This window comes from Pseudophryne corroboree, chromosome 4 (assembly GCF_028390025.1).
Source record: "Pseudophryne corroboree isolate aPseCor3 chromosome 4, aPseCor3.hap2, whole genome shotgun sequence".
Classification (NCBI taxonomy): Eukaryota; Metazoa; Chordata; class Amphibia; order Anura; family Myobatrachidae; genus Pseudophryne; species Pseudophryne corroboree.
Window position 1 is genome coordinate 269,096,942 of NC_086447.1, and position 14,941 is coordinate 269,111,882.

Genomic DNA, 14,941 nt, shown 5'->3' on the forward strand with positions numbered 1-14,941 from the left:
TTTTTTTTTGCTTTTGTCTCTTCTCTGGGCTCTCTCACCTTACTGTTTCTGAACGACCAATGTAACCAATTGTTTATGCATCCGACTGTGTGTAATGTGTGCTTTGTTTAAGGCTACCATTCCGGACTACCCCTATGTTTCCCATACCTCTTTTTTCTGTTCCCCATTTATGTGTGAAAACTCTTCAATAAAAATTTAATGTTTAAAAAAAAAAAAAAAAGGTACGTAGGTTTAGAATTACATACAGCGGCCGCAGCTTGAATTTAAGTGTAATAAGGTATTGCTTTTAGTCCTGTAAGTAAATCAGCATTTAAACCACTCTCAGAGACTCCATCTTGAACTTGAACACTCGTAAGTATGGGTTCAAGGACTTGAGATTCAGAATCAGTCTTACCAAACCGTCTGGTTTCGGTACTACAAACAAGCTGGAATAGTATCCCTTGTTTTGTAGATGGGGAGGAACTGTAACAATTACTTGAGTCTGTAACATTTTTTGAATAGCTGCTTGTAAGGTTACTGTTGCTTCCTGTGAAACTGGTAAGCCTGATTTGAAGAATCTGTGAGGTGGTAGAACCTGGAACTCCAGCCTGTATCCCTGGGATATAAGGTCTATGATCCAGGGATCCTGGCAGGATCTTGTCCAGGTGTGACTAAAGAATTGTAGCCGACTTCCCACCTGCCTGTCTTCCAGGCCTCGCGATCCACCGTCATGCGGAAAGTTTTGAGGAGGCAGATCCTGAGATCTGTTCTTGTGAACCAGCAAGCGCTGGTTTAGTCTGTTTACCTCTAGCACCTCTGGTGGCGGTAGAAAAACCTCTGGCCTTGCCCCTAAATTTTGCAGTCCGATAGGACTGTAAGTTGGGTCCCGAGTAGGTCTTCCTGGCTGGTGGAGCTGCAGAAGGTAGATAAGTGGGCTTACCTGCAGTAGCTCATGAGATCCACTTGTCAAGTTCGTCACCAAAAAAGGCCTCACCTGTGAAATGTAGGCTTTGCACACCTGTTTTAGAATCCGCGTCAGCATTTCACTGACGTGGCCATAATCCTCTGCGTGCCGACATTGCCATAGCTGTAGTGCGTGCATCAAGCAAACCTATATCTTTAATGGCTTCCACCATAAAGTTTGCAGAGTCTTGGTTGTGCTGCAGGAGTAACACAATTTCTTCTTGAGGTAATATGTCTAACCCCTCTATTTAGCAATGGCTCGAGTAATCCACCCACATGCTATAGTTGGTCTCTGGGCCACCCCTGCAGCTGTATACAAAGATTTGAGTGTAGTCTCAATCATACGATCAGCTGTATCCTTTAGGAAGGCTGCACCAGGAACAGGTAGTACTATTTTACGTGAGATCCCGGAGACTGATGTATCCACAATTGGTTGATTTTCTCATTTTTTCCTATCCTCAGGAAGAAAAGGAAAAGATGATAATAACCGTCTAGGAATCTGACATTTCTTATCTGGATAAACCCACGGTTCCTCAAACAGGGTATTCAGTTCCTTAGATATAGGAAAAGTGGCTGAGGATTTTTTCTTTATATTAAAGTAAGATTCCTCACTTTCCTTTGTCACCTTATCAGGGGTATTTAGTACTTCTCTGATAGCATCTATAAGAGTCTCTACACCTTGCTACAGAGTACCCTCCCCTACCTCTGAGTCCACCTCACCCTCCTCCATTTCTGATCCTTCATTATCAGAGTCAGAATGCAGGATATGGGCTAAAGTACGTTTTTGCGGACAAATGTGATAGCACATTTCAAATATCCATGAAGATTAATGTAAAAGTGGGATCAGTATGGTATCTCAGCTCACTATACCAACAGCGGCCTCCTGTCTGCCAGAATGCCGGCAGCGGGGCAAGCGCATCGAGGTCCCTTGCGGGCTCGCTGCGGGCACGGTGGCTCGCTTTGCTTGACACAGGTTCTAATCTCCCTCTATGGGTGTTGTGGACACCCACAGAAGGAGAATCACCTACCTCGCCGGTATTCCGGTGGTGGCATTGTAACTCTGTTGGGATTCGGGCATCGGTATTGCGACTGCCGGGATCCCGATGGGCGATATGTTAAATGCATACCATAAAAGTTGTCCTATCAGGAGAGGACACACAGTATTTGACACTGTATTTATATAGGGATATTTGTACCATCAGGCATCTCTACTAGGTACAGTACACTTGCTTTTCCAATTGATCACTTCTTAACTGTTAGTTTGGAATGTAATTCTCTTCTAGGGACAAAGTCTCTTCGCTCTATGCTCTTGTATTTTATTACTGACACTCTTTCCGTTTGTAAAGACAGTCACGAGTGTAATCACAACCATCAAACCTTTTGTATTGCTGAAATGAAATACCACCAGCCAAGGACAGCAGTTTGTTTTCCACCTAACATGCAGACTGCCCTTCTAAGAGTTATCTGCCCTTTTAATGGCTTCTTTGAGTCAGTGCCTTAAATAGACACTCTGAGAACAAATATTTGGACTGTATCCCACAAAAATGTTTTTGCTTTACCTAAATATAAAGACGTGGGAAAACCAACATGCCCTGGGGGAATCAACTTTATCCCCATTGTCAAAACTAGACTAGGGATAATCTGAACACAGAAAATAAACTGTAGCTGGCTAGGGTCCATGACATGATTGCTTCAATAAAAATGTAACAGTGACATCCAACTCCATTGGGAAAGAAAGGTAGCAGTATAATCCCATGACATTTATTAAAAGCATTTTCATCCCTACATTTATGTCCCTTGTAGGAAATAACAGAACACTCTTATCTTCCTTGAAAGCTTAGACATACAGCGTTGAGCGAAGTACATAGTACACAGAGTTTCTTGAACAGAGTACGCAGAAGGAACATGCATCTTTACAAGGCAAGCTATGCTGACATCCCAAACCCTAAAATTGGGGGTCAGAAAGCTTCTGAAGTTGCAACAAAGGGCAAAAAGACAAATGCATCCCCTAAAGCCGGCCTTCCTCCTCGATGCTATGCAGTGACACTTAACGCAAGTGTGGAACAGAAGTACTTAGAGAGGTTCGTGAGTGTACATGGCCTGTCCATGAAGGAAACAGTCAAAGCTGAAACAGGAATGAGATACAGGTAGAGTTAATATTTTTTTATTTAAAGGTGTATTATCATAGCATGGCAGAAAGCGTCACAGAAAAGAAAACTGCAGAAATCTAATATAATGCATGTTCTGCTTAGTTCGTTTTCTTCTTCTTAATTCTCATTTCTATGGCTGTATGTATGAAAGCTATTAAATGGTTATGGGTTTTCCAGATACAGAATTGGAGCTCCATATTAATAAAAAAAATAACTGACTTATACAACAACAAAAATATAAAAAAAGAAAGAAAAGCAATATATTAATATTCAAAAAATAAACTATGGGGCAAAAAGTTGGTTTTTAGAACCAGGGTTGGTTTGATGGAGCCTCTGATATATTCTGTGCCCCGGGTCCTGCTTCTATGGTTTTATGGTTCATGCATAAAAAATAACTGTAATGCAGTAAAATTGTAAGCAAAGACATTGGGAAGCTTTCACTGGGCAAAGGTGTGGAAACTTGCCACAAGTGCGCAGGGCATAGGGGGTCATTCTGACCCGTTCGCATGCTGCTGTTTGTCGCAGCAGTGCTAATGGGTTGGTTCTGCGCATGTGCACCGGCCGCAATGCGCACGCGCGACAAGTATAACGAAGAAAGCGAATGCTACTGCGATCGCAAGAAGAGTGACAGGCGGAAGGCGTTCCAGGGCATCAACTGACCGTTTTCTGGGAGTGGAGCAGTGAGCGCAGGCGTGTCCAGGCATTTGGAGGGCGGATGTCTGATGTCAATTCCGGGACCTTCATCGCTGGATCCATCGCACAAGCGATCGCAGCCCTTCTATGCTAAAATACACTCCCTCATAGGCGGCATCTAGTTGATTGCACGAGCAGCAAAAAGTTGCTACGTGCAATCAACTCATAGTGTAGGAATCAGGAAGAAGTGAAAGCCATGAGTGAGTTGGAATGCATAGAATGACAATTAAAGAAGATGTTGTTGACGTGTTCATAATGTCGACAACCATAATTCAACATGAAAAGTGTCAATGTGGACAAGATGTCAACATGTTCACAATGTCGACAGGTACATACATACTGTTGACACCCTAATTTCAGCCTAACCCTATTATTCCCATTGTCGACATTTTGACTTTGTCGACAATTTGAAAGTGACAATATTTCGAGTGTCAACATTATGACACAACATGACAAAAGTAGGATAGATTTTTCAGTACTAGAAAAAAAATCTTCCAGCAGCAAACTATTTAGAAAATTGTTTCTCATACAATATACAGTGGTGACAAACCTTTTAGGGGGTATCAAATTACCCGCGGTCAATGACTGCAGGTAATTGTATCGCCAGGATCTATCCTATTAGCCCCGATGTGGCGGGCTCCTGCCCCTGATGCCGGCACTTATTGCGGATTATGCTTTGCATGCCTCAGACACCCGAGGCATAATCCGCGATAACTGGGCTTCCGGAGTTGCGATAACACATGGGATTCCCTATCCCGTGAGTTTTTGTGCGATCACGGGTCCGTTTTCGCCTGATGAAAATGGCCTGTAATAGCATGCTGCGATAATGACCATCGTTAATTAATCACGCTATCCAGCCATTTTCACCCAGTGAAAACGGATCTGCACTATTTGGATACCCCCTCCCCTCCTAAGTGGTTGAAGAGGAAATTCAAAAGTATAAAAAATATATGATAGTTGTACAATCAAAGCAGCCCGCTTGGACCAGCGTCGATGCTTGGATGGAAATGCAGGGTGACAAATAAGGAAAAAAGGTAAAAAAGAAGGAATTTTGATTAATGACACGGTGTCATTGTAAACAGATGTCAATATAAACAGCTGGCAGTCATGCAAATATGTCATTTTGCATATTTTCAAAATAGACGAATGAATCAGCAAACATTTTCTTATGAGTCTTTTGAAAAAGAGCATTTTAATTAGAAATTCCTATTAGAAAGAGAAACAAACACCCCAGCATGGGTAGGCAGGGAGCCTGCACTGGTGGAGGGGGAAGGGGAGGCTGTAGTAGTGTCCATATTAATTGTTCTAACTTTTAAAAAAGGAGAAAAATGCCTGTAGCATTAGTCTCAGAGGGCCTAAATCAGAAGACGCCACGCCCGCAAAACGGTTGTAACACTCCTGCATTTTAGTAGCCACCTCCCCCCTTTTACCACCCACAAGCGGCCACTGTCTGTCAGTCTGCGTCCTAATCGACACTACAATCGCTGTCACAAGATCATCGCCGCACACGCACAGCGCACTCAATAGTAAAAAACATTGGCCCACTGTACAAACATCTCCATTGCATCCACCTCCAAATCAGGCCTAGAGTCTGAAACTGATGAGTGAGTGGCGCAGAAGTCATTTTAGAGCTTTTTATTCCTCACTGTAGCTTTCTCACCCCTTGATAAATGCACTACGTAGTGTGGTTTTCTAATCTCTAGTAAACAACAAAGATGTACTGTGTTTAGTTACATCACTTTGTATTCAGCTTTCTGATGTAACAGAATTCTGGCTACAGCTATTGTTAGCTAGACACTAGTTTACTTGTATACCTGAATAAATCATTACAACAAACTGTAATCCCTTACCCATTGTAGAGCAGCAATGCATCGTGGGACTGCTGGCGGTATGCTAATCTCTAAGCCGAGTGTGTTTGCTGTTGAAGCTTTGTCACAGTATATTGTGGAATTTTTCCTGACTATAATTGGCTAATAAACAGCTGTAGCTAATATGAATCACACTTATCCCTCACTGACATTAGCCACTACAAATATACATATACATACCAGGTAATATACATTATACAAAGGCACTGCATTTTACAAAACCTAGGTAACTAATACTATACTGTACATCTAAAATATAATAGTTTTTCTTATTACATTAACTAAAAATACCCAGGATGTATGGGATACATAAAGACACTGGGGCATACTTGCCTACCTGACCCTCTCCATGAGGGAGAAAATGCTCTGTTCCAGGACTTTCCTGGTAATGTATGATTGCCATCACCTGTGGTGAAACACCTTTCTTATCAATTAACTAGCTCACCACAGGTGATGGCAATCATACATTACCAGGAAAGTCCTGGAACAGAGCATTTTCTCCCTCATGGAGAGGGTCAGGTAGGCAAGTATGCACTGGGGTATATTTATAAAGATTCGTGTTTTGGCCGTTTTGAAGGGTGTTTGAACTCGAATGGTATCGGGTGCATTTTACTGCAACTTTTTGAATCCTGATACGATCATTCACTAAGCTGCCGAGTTTTGCACAATCTTTTTTTCCGATGTCGATGTGATTCGTAATATCAGGCAGTGTTTTACGGGAGTGATGAGTAAAACACTGCCTGACAAAACACAAGGAATCCCGGCCGGATCTGTGAGATCCGTGCAGGGCTTCATTGTGTACCTTAAAAAGTTGATTAAAGTCTTAAAAAATCGGAAAAAAATTGCGTGGGGTCCCCCCTCCTAAGCACAACCAGCCTCGGGCTCTTTGAGCCGGTCCTGGTTGAAAAAATATGGGGGGAAAAATGACAGGGGTTCCCCCATATTTAATCAACCAGCATCGGGCTCTGCACCTGGTCCTGGTTCCAAAAATACGGGGGACAAAAAGCGTAGGGGTCCCCCGTATTTTTGAAACCAGCACCGGGCTCCACTAGTCAGGTACATAATGCCACAGCCGGGAGACACTTTTATACTGGTCCCTGCGGCCCTGGCATTACATACCCAACTAGTCACCCCTGGCCGGGGTACCCTGGAGGAGTGGGAACCCCTTAAATCAAGGGGTCCCCCCCCCTCCAGCCACCCAAGGGCCAGGGGTGAAGCCCGAGGCTGTCCCCCCCATCCAAGGGCGGCGGATGGGGGGCTGATAGCCTTTTGAAAAAATGTGAATATTGTTTTTAGTAGCAGTACTACAAGTCCCAGCAAGCCTCCCCCGCAAGCTGGTACTTGGAGAACCACAAGTACCAGCATGCGGTGGAAAACCGGGCCCACTGGTACCTGTAGTACTACTACTAAAAAAATACCCCCAAGAAAACAGGACACACACACCGTGAAAGTATAAGTTTATTACATACATGCACACCTCCATACACACATACTTACCTATGTTCCCACGAGGCTCGGTCCTCTTCTCCATGTAGAATCCTTGGGGTACCTGTGAAAAAAATTATACTCACATAATCCAGTGTAGAATCAGACCTTTGTATAATCCACGTACTTGGCAAAATAATAAAACGGAAACCCGACCACGCACTGAAAGGGGTCCCATGTTTACACATGGGACACCTTTCCCCGACTGCCAGGACCCCCCCTGACTCCTGTCAAAGAGGGTCCCTTCAGCCAATCGGGGAGCGCCACGTCGTGGCACTCTCCTAAATGGGCTGTGTGCTCCTGTAGTGTCTGTCAGGCAGCACACGGCACAGATACAATGTAGCGCCTAAGCGCTCCATTGTAGCCAATGGTGGGAACTTTGCGGTCAGCGGTTGACCGAAAGTAACCTCACCGCTGACCGCAAAGTTCCCACCATTGGCTACAATGGAGCGCATAGGCGCTACATTGTATCTGTGCCGTGTGCTGCCTGACAGACACTACAGGAGCACACAGCCAATCAGGAGAGTGCCACGACGTGGCGCTCCCTGATTGGCTGAAGGGACCCTCTTTGACAGGAGTCAACCTGGCAGTCGGGGAAAGGGGTCCCATGTGTAAACATGGGCCCCCTTTCAGTGCGTGGTCGGGTTTCCGTTTTATTATTTTGCCAAGTACGTGGATTATACAAAGGTCTGATTCTACGCTGGATTATGTGAGTATAATTTTTTTCACAGGTACCCCAAGGATTCTACATGGAGAAGAGGACCGAGCCTTGTGGGAACATAGGTAAGTATGTGTGTATGGAGGTGTGCATGTATGTAATAAACTTATACTTTCACGGTGTGTGTGTCCTGTTTTCTTGGGGGTATTTTTTTAGTAGTAGTACTACAGGTACCAGCGGACCCGGTTTTCCACCGCATGCTGGTACTTGTGGTTCTCCAAGTACCAGCTTGCGGGGGAGGCTTGCTGGGACTTGTAGTACTGCTACTAAAAACAATATTCACATTTTTTCAAAAGGCTATCAGCCCCCCATCCGCCGCCCTTGGATGGGGGGGGGACAGCCTCGGGCTTCACCCCTGGCCCTTGGGTGGCTGGAGGGGGGGACCCCTTGATTTAAGGGGTTCCCACTCCTCCAGGGTACCCCGGCAAGGGGTGACTAGTTGGGTATGTAATGCCAGGGCCGCAGGGACCAGTATAAAAGTGTCCCCCGGCTGTGGCATTATGTACCTGGCTAGTGGAGCCCGGTGCTGGTTTCAAAAATACGGGGGACCCCTACGCTTTTTGTCCCCCGTATTTTTGGAACCAGGACCAGGCGCAGAGCCCGGTGCTGGTTGATTAAATATGGGGGAACCCCTGTCATTTTCCCCCCATATTTTTTCAACCAGGACCGGCTCAAAGAGCCCAAGGCTGGTTATGCTTAGGAGGGGGAACCCCACGCAATTTTTTTTTCAGTTTTTACACTAAACAGACCCTTTCCCATAGATAACCATGCACAGATCTCACTGATCCGTGCATGGTTATCCAAACTCGACTGGAAAAAGCAGGTCTATTTTTTTGCTGCTTTTTTAACAAATCGAAAAAAAACAGACCCGCACTTGAGCACTCAGAAACTAACACCCAAATACGAATGAATAGTGAATGCCCATATTGTATGAAATAACAGCCGTGTTTGACCGATGGTCTATTCATTCGGATTTCGGAACTTTGCAAATCAAACCATTACGAATAGTCCAAACACTGCCGAGATTGGTGCTTAGTGAATTCCCGGATTGGGACTTAGAAAAAAAAAACACAAATCGGACAAACTCGAATTCTTAGTAAATATTGGCCACTGTGTGTTTTTTAACTAGGAAATGGAGAGGGGCTTATAAATTGGCAACCTGTGGAATATCAGTGAAAGCTGTTTTAGCAGCTAAGGTAACATTGATAAAAGTGTACTCACAACATCAGACAACAGTGTACTCACATTAAACCTAGAAGTAAGCCCTCATATTAACGGAGAAGTGCACACCATATATTGTAATGTTAAAAGAACTATGTCCCAAACCAGAGCCGGCCATAGGCATAGGCAAACTAGACAATTGCCTAGGGCATTTGATATGCCTAGGGGCATCAGCACCTTCTGCTGATTAAAATGATATGCAACATGCCTATATTCTGTGTGTAGCATTTCATATGCAGATACAGCCACAGTCTCACACAGTATATAGGCATGATGCATATCATTTTAATCAGCAGAAGCTGCTTGTGCATCCTAGCCACATAGCAATGCAAATAAGATGCATTTTCATCAAAAAAAGGTGCCAGATGTTAGCATTGAGGCAAGATTTATGAGGACACATCTGTATCTGTATCCAAGCAGAGGCAGAGGTCACAGTGTTAGAGGCAGTGTGAGTGCTGTGTGTGTGTGTGCGTGTGTGTGTGTGTGTGTGTGTGTGTGTGTGTGTTGGTTGTGCAGTATTGTTTGGAATATGTGTAAGGAGCATTATGTGTGTCATGTAAAAATGCATTAATAATGTGCAACATGTGTAAGGGGCACTATGTGTGTCATTATGTGTAAAAGGGCATTAATAATGTGCAGCATATGTGTAACAGGGTACTACTGTATGTGTGTCATTATGTGAATAGGGGCACTAATAATGTGCAGAAAATGTGTAGGGGGCACAATGTGTGTCATTATGTGTATAAGGGCATTAATAATGAGCGGCATATGTGTAGGGGACATTATGTGTAAAAGGGCATTAATAAAGGTTGTCATAATGTGTAAGGCGCATTATGTTTATAAGGACATTAATAATGTGTGTCATATGTGTAAGGGGCATTACGTGTGGAATCATGTGTATAAATGCATTACTAATGTGTGGCATTATGTGCATAAGGTGCTCTACTATGTGGCATTGCGTATAGAAAAGAAAGGGCACTACTGTGTCATCTAATGTGAATAAAGAGCAATAGGGTGTGGTGTAATTTGAATATGGAGCAATTCAGTGTGGTGTAATGTAAATAAGGGGCTCTACTGTGAGGAGTACTGTTTATAAGGTAAAGTGATACTACTGTGGGATGTAATGTGAGTTATGGACACAATCACATGATCAAATGTGAATAAAGTTCCAGTACTGTGTGGCGTAATTTGAAATGGGGGTACTATTGTATGGCCATGCCCCTTCCCAGCAAAAACACACCCCTTTTTGGGCTGTGTGTTAGGCGCCGAGGGTCCGCTCGTCAGTGCGGCCGGCGCCTAGCAACGGGGACGCCACTGTCGGATCGTGTTCCCCGTTGCTGGGTCTAAGTTTATATCATCACTGGTTTCTTGGCTGTGTAGCATGCAGCTGCACGGCATGTTGTAATTATCACTCATCTGTTTCCCTGGCCGTGCAGCTTGTCAGCTGCATGGCATTTAATCCAATCAGCCTCCAAACAGCTGATTGGAGGACTCTCTGTTAGAGGCACTCCCAGGACTCCTCACAGACGCCGGTGATAGCTTCCTGTTTGCCTGATTCTGCTGCAGAGAGAGTTCCCAGTCCCGGTCTGTTCGTTTGTTCCTGTTCTCAGTGATCCTGTACTCGGAAGTTACCATCTGTTCCTGGAGTCTGATCGAGCACCTTTAACATCTGGTGGCGTTCGTGAGTCGCGGCGCAGCCGTGTGTTGCGGCTTGTCCGCTACTATTTATTATTGTGTTTATTTTGAGTTCTGGAGCTTTGCGGAGGATTCCGCTTCCACAAGATCCACTCTGGTGTCCAGCGGTGCCGGATAGGAGTGTCGGATCCGTGGATCTTTGGTTGTCCTTTTCCCTGGCGGCTAGTCCGCACATACCTTTTGATTTAGTTTAGTTAGCTTGTAACCCCTGGCTTGGTTGCTTAGTCAGAGGGCCCCTTGTTATCACCCTGTCTCGGACTTCCCCTTGTCTCCCATTAAGACCTGCGGGGGCATCGGGGTTGGGCAGACATAATCCGCCCTTCGAACGCGGCTGCCATGGGCTCAAGCAACCATAGTCTCGCGGGGGATTTCTGATAACACGGGCGAGACAACGGAGTTAGGGCGCCAGGGGTTACTAGGATCTCCAGCTCCCACAACCTGTATTTCATTCCTGTACTCAGATCTCTGCCATAAGATCTTCTCCAGTCTGGAGTACAGGAATCGTAACATTATCACCGGCCAGACAAAAGAAAAATTTTTCAACAGGAGTTAATTTTTTCACTTATCCAGTTGGGAGAATTTTGTCGGCCTCATGAATCCCACCGGTGTTGGGCCAAATCCTGGCCAGTTTTTGGTTAGTCAGATTCAGGAACTTACCCAGATGGTTCAGGATCTGTCCCTCCGGGTAAGCTCACAGGAAGATCTGTTACGGACTTCCCCGAGGGTCATCCCTGAACCAAAAATGCATCTGCCTGACCGTTTTTCTGGGGATAGAAAACAGTTTTTTTTTATTTTAAAGAGTCTTGTAAACTGTATTTTCGTTTAAGACCAGTTTCCTCAGGTACGGAGGCTCAGCGGGTTGGAATTATAATTTCTCTGCTTCAGGGGGATCCTCAGACCTGGGCTTTTGGTTTAAAGACAGACGATCCGGCCTTATCGTCTGTAGACGCCTTTTTGAAATCTTTAGGGCTATTGTATGACGACCCTGATAGAGAGGCATCCGCAGAAAGTCAGTTGCGTGCTCTAAGACAGGGTAGGAATCCTGCAGAGAATTATTGTACAGAGTTTCGCCGTTGGTCGAACGACTGTGGCTGGAATGATCCTGCCCTGCGCAGTCAGTTTCGCCTCGGCTTATCTGAATCTATAAAAGACAGCCTCCTTCAGTATCCCGCTCCTGAGAACCTTGATAAACTCATGGAGCTCTCTATTAAAATAGATCGTAGGCTCAGAGAGCGGAGGACTGAGAAAGGGGCATCTGTAGTTTCTTTTCCCTGTGTTTCTTCCGTTCCGGTAGACATGGAGGAGCCTATGCAGATTGGTCTCTCCAAATTGTCTCCGGAAGAAAGAACCAGGAGGCAAAATTCTGGTCTGTGTTTGTACTGCGGAGGTAAGGGACATTTTGCCCGTAGTTGCCCAAACAAGTCGGGAAACTTCCTGACCAAGTGAATAGTGAGGGGGTTCACTTTGGTCTACAGCTCATCTCCTCAAATAATTCACTATTGGTTCCTGCTAAAGTTTCTTATGACAGCCTCTGTTCCTCGGTCTCTGCTTTTGTGGACAGTGGAGCTGCAGGAAACTTTATGGACTTAACATGGGCCAAGGCCTTAGGTATTCCTCAGTTAACCTTAAGTAGGTGTATCACCATGCATGGTTTAGATGGGAGTCCCTTATCCAATGGGGTTATTTCTCTATGTACACCTCCTGTTTTGCTCTCGGTGGGAGCTCTACATTCTGAAAAGATTGAGTTTTTTCTTACCCATTGTCCAGCAGTTCCTGTGGTTCTGGGTCACCCTTGGCTGGCCTTTCATAATCCCATCATAGATTGGCAGTCTGGGGAGATCCTACAATGGAGTACCATCTGTGATAAAGAATGTATTACACTTCCTATCCGAGTAGCTGCTGCCAGGTCCGCACATATTCCTGGAGAATACCAAGATTTTTTGGATGTGTTTTCCAAGGGCAATGCGGATATTTTGCCTCCCCATAGGCCTTATGATTGTACCATTGAGTTAATTCCTGGTGCCACGTTGCCTAAAGGAAGGTTATATGCATTGTCTGGTCCTGAAACTGTGGCCATGAATGAGTATGTGAAAGAAAGTCTTGAGAAAGGGTTTATCAGGCCATCTAAATCCCCTTTAAGTGCAGGTTTTTTCTTCGTAGAGAAGAAGGATGGTTCCCTCAGACCCTGCATTGACTTTCGAGCCCTGAATAAAATCTCAGTAAAGAATACTTACCCTCTGCCTCTGATCTCTGTCCTCTTTGATCAGCTACGTTCGGCTGTTATTTTTTCTAAGATTGACCTGAGAGGAGCATATAATCTCATTAGAATCAGATCAGGGGATGAGTGGAAAACGGCATTCAGTACTCAATCAGGTCACTATGAGTATCTGGTCATGCCATTCGGCCTATCTAACGCTCCGGCAGTCTTTCAGGATCTCATTAATGATGTGCTCCGTGAGTTTCTGGGAAGATTCGTTGTGGTCTATTTAGACGACATTTTGATTTATTCTGACTCTATAGAACAACATGTTACCCAGGTGCGTCAGGTACTTAAGAAATTACGTGAAAATCACTTGTATGCCAAACCGGAGAAGTGTGAATTTCACGTCACGGAGGTATCCTTTTTAGGGTACATTATTTCCCCTCGGGGATTCCGAATGGAACCTAAGAAGCTCCAAGCCATCCTGAGTTGGGCGCAACCCACCAACTTAAAAGCAATTCAGCGCTTTTTAGGGTTTGCAAACTACTATAGAAGGTTTATTCACTCTTTCTCTGACATAGTTGCTCCCATTGTGGCACTCACTAAGAAGGGAGCAGATCCTACCAATTGGTCATGTGAAGCTAAAGTATCTTTTCAGGCCTTGAAACAAGCCTTTGTCTCAGCCCCTGTCCTTAGACATCCCAACCCAGAATTGCCTTTCATCGTTGAGGTAGATGCCTCGGAGGTTGGTGTAGGGGCTATCCTTTCTCAGAAGGATCCAGATTCCCTTGAGTTACATCCTTGTGCCTTTATGTCCAGGAAATTCTCATCTGCTGAATCCAACTACGATGTTGGTAATCGGGAGTTGCTGGCTATTAAATGGGCTTTTGAGGAGTGGAGACATTGGCTTGAAGGAGCGACCCATACCATTTCTGTTTTGACGGATCACAAAAATCTTCAATACATTGAATCAGCTAAGCGACTGAATGCCCGACAGGCTCGTTGGGCTTTATTTTTCACTCGTTTCAAATTCATTATCACCTTCAGACCTGGTTCCAAGAATACCAAGGCAGATGCCCTCTCACGCAGTTTTCTTCCCGTTCAAGACAACAGTCCGGTTACTCTCATACTTCCGCCTTCAGTCATTCAGGCAGGTCTCACACAGGATGTTTTTTCTCAATTGAAGCTGCTTCAACATCAAGCTCCGGGAAATACTCCTGCTGGCCGTCTTTTTGTTCCTGAGTTTTTGAGAGCAACTGTTTTGGAGGAATTTCATGATAGCAAAGTTGCAGGGCATCTGGGAGTCGCTAAAACTTTTGAATTGGTATCCCGCTCAGTGTGGTGGCCTGGTCTTTCTAAAGACATTAAAGAGTTTGTTGTTTCGTGTCAGGTCTGTGCACAGCATAAAGTTCCCCGTTCTTTGCCTATTGGTCAACTTATGCCATTGAATGTTCCCCTTAGACCATGGTCGCATATCTCCATGGATTTTGTGGTGGATCTCCCTCTGTCAGCTGGATGCACAGTCATATGGGTGGTAGTGGACCGTTTTAGTAAGATGGCTCATTTTATTGGTCTTCCCCGATTGCCATCTGCCCAGGGATTGGCAGTCTTGTTCCTCCGTCATGTTTTCAGACTCCATGGGTTACCCACTGATATTGTTTCTGACAGGGGTCCACAATTCATTGCACAGTTTTGGAAGTCTTTTTGTGCTTCGTTAAAAATGAAATTATCATTAACCTCCGGTTATCATCCACAATCAAATGGACAGACTGAGCGAGTGAACCAATCCTTAAAACAATATTTGCGTTTGTACTCGGCCAAACTCCAAAATGACTGGTCTGAGTTTCTTCCATTGGCAGAGTTTGCTTATAATAATGCCTGTCATTCCTCCACCAATGTGTCTCCATTTTTTGCAGTTTTTGGTTTCCACCCCAGAGCTAATTCATTTTTCCAACATTCCTCTGTCTCC

At 44.7% G+C, this 14,941-nt stretch overlaps 1 protein-coding gene and 1 long non-coding RNA gene across 2 annotated transcripts in view; one reads left to right on the top strand and one right to left on the bottom strand.

Annotated features, from left to right (window-relative positions):
* Positions 1-2,687: 2,687 nt before the first annotated feature.
* Positions 2,688-5,724, bottom strand: LOC134909338 (uncharacterized). Its single transcript, XR_010175891.1, has 2 exons — positions 5,636-5,724; positions 2,688-3,067 (listed from the first exon to the last, which is right to left on the bottom strand). It is a non-coding gene; the product is annotated as an uncharacterized LOC134909338 (long non-coding RNA).
* The window catches only part of KCNAB1 (potassium voltage-gated channel subfamily A regulatory beta subunit 1), a 698,577-nt gene continuing 686,483 nt past the window's right edge, over positions 2,848-14,941 (top strand). Inside the window, exon 1 of the mRNA XM_063916117.1 lies at positions 2,848-3,089. Coding sequence (XP_063772187.1) covers positions 2,848-3,089 — 242 coding nt within the window. The remainder of the gene's footprint in view (positions 3,090-14,941) is intronic.